The sequence below is a fragment of the Octodon degus genome, unplaced genomic scaffold (assembly GCF_000260255.1).
Source record: "Octodon degus isolate 3935 unplaced genomic scaffold, OctDeg1.0 scaffold00148, whole genome shotgun sequence".
Classification (NCBI taxonomy): Eukaryota; Metazoa; Chordata; class Mammalia; order Rodentia; family Octodontidae; genus Octodon; species Octodon degus.
The window spans coordinates 4,619,022-4,628,343 of record NW_004524724.1 but is presented as its reverse complement, the minus strand read 5'-3'; the positions used below and the strand labels follow the sequence as shown (position 1 = coordinate 4,628,343).

Here is a 9,322-nt window from a genome sequence, read left to right as displayed (position 1 = left end):
GCTGGAAGATGGCCCATCCCCCAGTGGTGCACCCCGAGCCTCTGTGCCCAGTGGGATTGCAAACCTGGAGAAGAAGATGAACGGTGGTACCCCAAGCCTCAGCTCCGGGCCTCTGGCCCAGAGGCAGAATGGCCTTTGGACCACAGAGGTAGGCGCACAGCGTGGGCCAGAGCCAGGCCTGGGAGAGTCCTCCCCCAACCCTCCCTTGCTCTCCCAGCCTCTTCCTCCTCTTCCCTCGGCCACTGCATCCTCCTCCACTTTGACCCCATCTCCACCCCTGCCACTATCTCTAGCCTGTGCCCTGGGCTCTCCGCTGTGTCAGCATTCTTGGCTTTGGCCCTGCGGTCCTGTCTTGTGTGCTTTGGGTGGGTGCGGCGGGCTGTCTAGCCATGAAACAGCACTCACATCAGTGAGTGGCCTCTCTGCTCCTTGGTCAGACGGCAAAATTCAGCTCTTGTGTTCAGTAAGGAAGGGGCCTTGCAGGAAGCCCACGCAGCAGAAGTAGAACCACAGCCGTGCAGTCAACCCAGGGGCCTGCTGTGGTGAGCAGGAGTCACAGGGACAGTAAGGGTTAGCCCGACAGGAGGCACCACCCCCACAACCGAGGAGATGGGAAATCAGGGGGATACATCAGTCTTCCTGGGGCCCCAGATAGCCGCCTTCACCCTTGCATAAACTGACCTTGCCACTCTGTAGGTGGCCTGGACACCCAGAGCCATACTCAGAAACTTGGAGACAATTCTAATGTGGGCCCAGATATCTGTCCTGGTGGCCTCCTTCACCACATGCACTGCCCTCCTCTTGGTTCCAGGCCAGACCATGGTGGCAAGAGGCAGATTTTCCCCATGGACTGCACTGCCCAAGCACATTCCCCACCTCCTTCCCCAGTCCATCTTGGTAGAGTTGGGCTTTACACTCTATGATGTCCCTTTCTGGCTATTAATGTCACAGCCTCTGAGAGCACAGCAAAGTCCTCATGCCCCCAGCACAAGGAAATTGGCATGTGAGGTTCATTGGATTGAATCCCCTGAAGAGGCCCACGGACATGGTCATATAAGCTCTGGAGATGGGTGTCTAATTTTTCATTGAAAACTGATAGGTTCTGGCTCTAGTATAAATTGCTGAATTATTAGGGTTCTCATCTAACATGGCTGAAGCCCTTAAAACAACAGCTTCAGTGGCCACTTCCTCCTCCTCCTCCGGCCAGTCCTGGGTGCAGTTTCCTCTCACCTTTCCTGGGCACACAGGAGCGACCCCAGTCAGCTCCTGACATGTAACTGACCCTCTCACTCCACCCCAGCAAAAGTGTGTAAAAGCCTCGGCTTTCCTTGTCTCAGGTCAGAGGTTCTGCCCCATCTGCCCTCGATCCTCCCTGTGTCTTCTGAGTTAATGACGGCTTCTTATGTCTTTCCTGCACCACCAAGAACCTTAACAAGAACAGGTAATGATTCAAAGGAGGAGCCCGGCTTCTTAAAGCACCGCTAACGGCTCAGCCAGCTGCTGCCCTGTGGCCTGCAGGATCACTAAAGCCCCTAGTGTGGCTGCAGTACCGACCTTCCCTTCCCTCGTGGCCAGTTGCTGCTCTGGGGCGACCCGCCTGATCTGTCCAAGCACAGTGTAGTCTTCTGGAAAGCAGGCCTGGAAAGCAGCGGCTCTCTGAAGTACACTCCCCTCATAAAGGCTGGTGTGGTGGAAGCCCCAAGAGAGCAAAGGTGGCTGCTTCAGCTGTTTCCACTCATCTGCCCTCAGCATCCTAGTGGCCAGTGGTTGTCACACCGGTGAGCCTGATGCCAGCAAGGCAGGAGGGGATGCAAAGGACAGGAGCACAGTGGAGCCTGCCGCACGGACACACAGAGAAACGCACGGGATGGGACTCATCCAGGTCAAGGAAGGGCACTAGCACACCGCAAGTCCCCCCAGACCCTTCCCGTAACCATCCAGGAGCGACCTTTCTTCCAGCCTCTCGCATGATAGGCCTGGTCTCTCCGTGTTTGTGATTTTTAACGTCCTGTGTTTTATTATATGAGTGGACCTCGACACAATGGTTTTACTGCGTGGACAAGTTTGGGGCTATTTTGAACAATAAAGCTGCCTCGTTACTAAGTGCCTGCTGGGGGGGCTTTCCTTTCCTTGGGGTTGAGATTTATATATTTGACTTCACTTGGCCAACTGTTTGGATCATGACAGGTAGCTATCCAAAGTCACATGCCACTTTGCCCTCCTGTTGGTGGTGGGTGAGTTCCAGTTAAGAACTTGACCAGTGTGAGTCTTCCTCTGGCTTCCGACCACAGCTATTCCACCCTTGCATGTGTCCTAGGCCCCTGGAGGCTGAGGCCTGCATGTTACCTCCTTTGTCCTCAGAATATTCGGATTGTGTCTGAGGTGCCGGTGGTGTTGTGGTGTTGTCTCTAGTTTGCAGCGGAGGATGACAACAGAGATAGCTCAGGAAAGCTCTTTCCTGTGTCACCTGCACACACACACACACACACACACACACACACACACACACACACCCTGGGAGCCTATGTGGCAGGTAAATCGGCCGGGCAAGGCCAGCCCCTGGGGGCTCCCTCAGCAGTGGGAACTGTGTCAGGGGACAGCGGGGACCGCGCAGCTGGACAAGCAGCCAGGTAGCTCATGTTTTCATAGGTCGGGGTCAGAGGCTCTGCTGTTTTCACAGCAGGATTGGGACCCGATCACTCTGGTCTAGGTGTTCAGATAGTTGGGAGTCCAACGTCCCCTTTGCATGCTGAGATGTCACCAGCTACTCGCATCCCTCAAAGGCCAAGGCAGAGGACTGCCATGAAGGTTCAAGGACGCATTCCTCTGCCTACCCGTCTGTCAGCAGAGTCACCTCAAATGGAAGGACACTCAGGCTGGCTCATGCCCATCCCAAGTCTCCCAAAGAAAAGATCTTTCTTCTTAATCCCTTGTGGGTCTTTTCACCAGGTGGCACCCACTGGTGGCTGCACACAGGTGGAACTCACACAGGGACATTGTCAAGGTTAAAATAAAAGCTGATGACAGGAAGGAAACACAGACAGTGGAGGTGGCCTCTGCAGACAGCAGCCCTGCACAGTGAGGACTTGTACTTGTGCGGAGACATTACTTATTCCCGGGTGGTTATGGGGGATGAGGTCTGGGAAGGGTGGAGTTTAGTTTCCTGCCTGGTCTCCCCGTGCCACCCACAGGATATGTGCCCTGCTGCCCTTGAGTCCTGCTCCTGGGCTCGGCTACTTGCCGTCCTGTGCAGAGGACAGTGGTGGCTGTGTCACCCTGGCCACTGGCTGTCTTTGCTGGAGCCCCAGCACAGAGGCCTTTATTTGTCTTTCTGCTCTCTGCCTAGGGCGACCTAGCAGGGTGCTGTGGCCTTGCACAGGCGGGGCTCCCCATTTCACCGCTATGCATTGGCTTCTGCAGTGTTTGGGACCTTCCTGACTGCAGCATCCCATCCATCATTGGCCCTGGCTTCTCTACCCAGCTCCCGCCTCCTCAGCACACACAAGAGGAAGCTGTGCATTGTACTTGTTCATTGGCAGTTGGAGGCTCTGGGCTGCCCAGCTTTCCCTCCATCAACCTGAGGAGCCACTTCCTGGGGCTCACTACTGTCACCCGCCCACCTCCTCCAGGGTCCGAGAAGGAGCTGTGCTCAGCTCTGGCTCCACACAGACAAACCTCAGAGAGTGGGAGCGCCTCCACAGAGCAGCCTGCTCTGGGAGCAGCGTGCTTTCCAGCTGCTTTAATATTCTTGGACAGTGACCAGACAGCCCTAAAGGATCAGCCTGTCTGGACCTAGTCTCAGCTGAGGGTCTTCCAGCTCCTGCCTCGCCCCACCCGGTGTCTGGCCAACAGGCGCCCCTGTGCATGGCCCAGGCTAGGAGGAGCGGGTGTCCTCAGCTGAGCCAGGAAACCAGGCTGGGAAAGGGACACAGGACCAGCCCAGAACTCCTGCTGGACCGCAGCACTGGGCGATGTTCGCAGAAGAGCCTGAAAGTACTGTAAAGATGAGAACAAAAATTGGGCACTCGAAGACCAGAGAGATCAAAAGAGCCAGTTAGGGAGGTTAGAGCGAGGGGATGCTGCTCTAGTGCAGCGAGGCTCAAGCCGGGAGAAGGAGGGAACGTAGCAGTGCGGGGAGGAGCACCTACGTGGGCCGTGGAGGACAGGGTGAAGGTTTGTACTAAAACATTGTCACAGTGGGGCACACTGCCATTCAGCCCTCTCAGAGTCCTTCCCTGGCTTCAAACACGTTCCATTGTTCCGCCTGGCCAAGGAAGCGGACACAGTGAGATTCCAGCGTCACTCGGGTGATATGAAGGCAGTTCCGAGCACAATTAGAGTCCAGGAGGAGAGCCTGGCAGGGGCAGGGCTCGCAGCAGGTTCTTCCTTAGTATCCACAGCGATCGCCCCCCGGAGCTCTGGGCTGTTCCTCAGGGAAGATTCTCCGGGGTCCTTCCAGGCATTTATCAGGGGTCTGGGATGTGGCAGGCAGCACTGTGTTCTGAGGATATTGTGTCGAGCAAAATTGGACTGCATCTCTCTTCTCCAAGTTCCCGTGTGTTGCTCTCAAGTTATAAATACTAGAAAAACAGAAGAGTGGCGCCTGTAAGTTGTCCTCGCAACAGGCCCTGCTTCTCTGTGCTGGCTGCCCCAACTGTGCAAGCGCTGCTGGGTCCCCACAAGGCCATCTTGGCTGGCATCTGGGGGAAATTGAGAAGGGCTGGGGGAGTTCCCGCAGGCCCAGAGGACCAAGAGGCTCCTTTGAGGCAACTCTTGCTGGAGGGATGCACTCCTCCATCATCAGGGAGGGCGCGGGGTGGGGTGAGCGGGCAGGCAGCGTGGCACGAGGCAGATGGGTCGTCCGAGGGTCCTGGCATGTGCGATTGTTGGTTTTATTTATTTTTTCTTTTCTGTATTTAGGACAGGCCTACAGGTCTACAGGTCTACAGGGTTTACAGGGTCTATGGAGTCTCACTACGTAGATCAGACTCCTAGTGATCTATCTGCCTGTGTTCAGCCTCCCAAGAGCTGGGATTACAGGTGTGCACCAACACACCTAGTCTCAATGGGCATCTCAGCATGCCCTGGGGGTGGGGCCAGCACGGCATGCTGGGGATCAAACCCCAGCCACTGTGCTCTGCCTAAGCAGTCACTTTAGTCCGCTGAGCTATCGGGCCTGCCCTGGTTTTGTTGTTTTTACATATTTAAAAAATTTATTTATTTATTTATTTGGTACAGGGTCTCACTACACAGCTCAGACTCCTAGTGATCCTCCTGTCTCAGCCTCCCCAGCAATGAGATTGCAGGCCTGGTTTGGGGGCCAGCACTGAGCCCCCGGGGTTCTGGGCCCAGCACAGCATGTGGTACTGGGGATCAAACCCAGGTCCTTGTGTTTGCCAGGCATGCGCTTAGACCACCAAGCTATCTCCCTGGCCCCTGTTGTTGTTTCTGAGAGAGGGTCTTACCATGTAGTTGAGGCTGGCGTTGAACTCACTCTAAAGCCCAGGCTGGCCTTGAATTTGTGGTGATCCTCCTGCCTCGGTCTCTCATGTGTTAGGAGCACAGGTGGCCAGCACACCTGACAAGATTTTTAGTTCTTAAGCCAAGTCCGTCCCGGGCAAACCAGGAGTTGGTCGTGGTTTGTGTCTGGATATCCCCCAAACCTCAGTGCGACTGGTTCATTGTCTCTGTTGGGACTGGAGGTGAAAGTACCACAGCACCTGAGTCAGGCGACCAGCATGCAGCATAAGGGAGGGAAAGAGGCTTGCTCCTCCCCGCTGCCCCTATCGCTTTTGCTGTCTTCCGCCACCACCATCACGAGCGGCTGCCCTCTGCCACGTGCCACTCTGCCTCGGAGCCAGCCAAGTACAGACTGAAACCTCTACACATTGTGAGCTAAATAAACCTTTATTCCCTTAATTTTGGGTGTCAGGTACTTTGTCCCAGCAATAAGAGAAAAGTAATCAAGACAGTCATCTTACTAATGCTAAGTGACACACTTGATTCTCTCAATCTAAGCATCTGCCATGCTCCTCAGTGCTTGGTGAGGGCCAAGGCTCGGGGGACGCTGCGTGGAGGACACCTCTGCTATCAGCTCTGGCTCTTGAGCCACTGTAGTTGGGGCCACATGCATGTGTGTGCCGTGGTCTCAGGGTGACTGAGGGTAGCCTTTGATTCTATCCAGTCTTGAAAATTGAACATCACCCAACTATTGCATTTGTATATAATGGGTATGCTCTAAGCACAGAGGACTGAACCCAGGGCCCTTGCAATGAGTTATACCTTCAGCACTTCCTTATTTTTGATTTTGAGATAGGGTCTCATTAAGTTGTCTAAGTGGGCCTCGAACTTTCCATCTTCCTGTCTCGGCCTCTCAGAGCATTGAGATTGCAGGCAAGCACCACCCTGCCCCCTTCTCGCCTCACTCCTTAAAACTGAAAAACAGACAAGTAGAGCAGAGAATTTTCTGTGTAACCTTTAAGCATTTCTTGTGGAATCTTGCCAGTCATCTTTTCTATAGAAAAGCTTCTTTGCAGTACAGGAAGTTTACATTTGCAGCCTGGAAAGCTCGCCTACCTTCCCCAGACTTGGGGTGGAAATACCAGCCACGATCCTCTCTGCTCCTTTTCAATGCGGCCTCTGTCTCTCTGGGTCCTGGCCTGGCCTCTAAGCTGTGAAGTGACAACACCCCAGTGGAAGGCAGACAGAGCCAGCCTGACACGGCCTCTTTCCTTCCTTCCCCTCCAGAGGCGTGTGTGAGTGTGTGTGTGCGTGCGTGCATGCGTGCATGTGTGCGTGTGTGTGTGTGTGTGTGTGTGTGTGGTGTGACTAGCCAGTATAAGGTAGTTCAGCTCAGTGCGTAGTTCAGCTCAGTGCTCCAGGCTAAGTGGGAAGATGAGGGAGCTTGGGAGGAATGTTTTGGAGAGCTGTAAGGAGGAGTTGCACATGTGTAGCCAGAGATTTCTACTCTAAAGGGTCAGAGATGTTGGGTCCTCAGCTTTTAGGGAAGCCAGTGAACCCACAGAAGTCTCTCCTCACCCTGGTGCCCATGTGGGGTTGGAAGACCCGGGTGGAAGGTGCAGTCCTAGGTGGGAGTGATCGCTGGCAGAGGGAGCAGGAGTGTACCGTCTGGCAGGGTGTGTGTCTATCCACCCCTCCGTCCATTCCTTCCCCAGAGTAACAAGTGGCCACTATGTCTCAGGCCCTTGGAATACCAGGACAGAAGCAGCAACCTCCTCTCTCTTGAGACCAGTAGGTGGGGTACTGAGGCAGTTTGGTTGTCCTCAGATGCCCCTCGCAGCCACATCTCTGTGAAGCACCACCTCAGGTCAGGTCCCCAGAGCAGGGTCCGAGGTGTCAATTCCTGGGCTGTGGAGGGCCGGGGGCAGCAGCAAGCAGCTGGTGTGAGCACTGGTACAGCCCTGGCATGGGCCTCTGGGTCTGGAACTGGGGCGCTGTGGATCTGCACCCTGTGTCTCAGCACACACAGGTGGCCTGGCTGGTTGTGTCCAGGGACTGTGTCACAAGTGGGTGTCCGGGGCCATCGCACGCGCACTCTGAGCACACAGTCGCCAAGCAGAAGGGACAAGGGACGCAGACTCCCCTTCTGGTGACGCTGGCTTCTCTTTGGGAGGGGAGAGGTGGGGCGGGCATCATTGCTACAGGATCTACAGCTTAGTTAATGCTTTAATGTTCACCATTACTCCTGGGCTTCTCGTTGGCGTGCCTTCACCTAGCAGGAGTAGTCGTACTCTTCAGGTTTTCTCATGTGTGCTTAGCAGCAGGCTGCGCTCAGTATCTGACATGCACGCCCTTTATAGCCCTGCCGTACCCTCCTGGGCTACCTAGTACTCCACCCCTGCAGATGAAGGCAGCAAGCATGAGGGGGCTAGAGCAACTGCCCTGCAGTGGGATTATATCATCAGCACTCGCGACAAGTCTCCAAACCTTCGCCTCTCTGCCAGATCCAGGGGTGGGCACCTGGGGACATTAGCAGTTTATTCCCCCGACAGGGTGCGATGGGATGGGTCTTATGCCAGCTGGTATCAGAAATGCAACACAGTACCCCAGGAGATAGCGGGCCTCACATTTCACGTTAACCCAAGTATTTATGCTTCCACATTTCTATTAAAAAGAAATTTAATTTCAAAACTGCAGAAGAGGAGTTTGTGGTCCTGGAGGCCACTCCTCCTGCCCACGTGTCTGTAACCCGCTCAAGACGTGAGTTTGATGGGAGGCTCTGGGCTGTTTCCCTGTAGCTCAATTCACCTTTCAACTTTTCCACAGCCTAAAAGAGACACAAAGAGAATGTCTACAAAAGAAGTCACCATTAACGTGCCAGACAGCCTGCGGCAGATGGACAGAAGTAACAGAATCACCAAGAACTTCATCAACTGACCATGTCCTGATGTAGGAGCAGAGGGACTTTGGGGATCCCTTTGCAGTCCTGGATGCCACCGGGGAACCTTGAAGTGGCTGCCACCTGCTGGGCAGGGCTGCTGCTGGGGGCCTGGAGCAATGCCTCGACCGTCCACCCCTGCTGCTCTCGGACAGTCAATGTGCTGGACGGTCCTCGTGCCAGTGCATGGCCAGGGTGTGGCTGGGTTCGTCCCTTGTGGCCCTGTACAGGCGTGAGCTAAAGCCCCAGGTCGGTTTATGAGAGGAGCAGGGGTGCATTTCCCAGCCAGGTGACTGCCACACGCCAGCCTGGGACTCGCAGCACCTGTCCTAGGCACACTCATCCTTCTCTTCTCTGTCAATCCTGCTGTCGCCAACCTTACAGGCTTCACTAAGAAGCCAGCTTCCCTCATCTCTAGCCCAGATGTTTGTGTGAACCCGAGGCCCAGGGACCATCCCTGTGGCCTCATCTTAGCTCAGTACAGACAGGTTAGAGCCCCACCAGCAGCCACCGAGAGTGTCTTTTTGATGTCTCTGTGACAGGGTCACATTGCCATTTCTTTTGGCCTAGAAAATGCTCGGTGCTGGTGTCCAAACTGCAAGGTCCTTGGGGCCAAAGATCCTGGCAAGGATGCCCCTGGCTCAGGCAGGGCTCTCCAATCCCTTCTGCTCCTCTCGGGGTTTTGTCTGAGCCAGGGTCCTTTGTAGTTGTGATCAGACAGGGAGGGCACTAGCAGGAGGCGGGTCACAGCGGTGTGGGTACCACAGGCATCCCAGCTCCGCCCACCGCCAGGCACGAGCTATCCGCTGTTTGCAGAGCTGTGGCTTAAGCAAGCCTGAGCCTGCCTGGCCGGTGGAATCCGTAGACATACGATGGTTGGCTGACGGGCTGCTGATGCGGGTAGGTGTCATTTTGATGGGCACT

At 55.2% G+C, this 9,322-nt stretch overlaps 1 protein-coding gene across 1 annotated transcript; it reads left to right on the top strand.

The window, feature by feature from the left end:
- Position 1: 1 nt before the first annotated feature.
- On the top strand, positions 2-8,480 carry Baalc (BAALC, MAP3K1 and KLF4 binding; the record flags this gene model as incomplete). The annotated part of the gene is made up of 2 exons (XM_012517164.2): positions 2-148; positions 8,287-8,480. Coding segments are annotated over 2 exons (258 nt in total), but the record flags the coding sequence as incomplete, so codon positions are not given.
- Between the last annotated feature and the right edge of the window lie 842 nt (positions 8,481-9,322).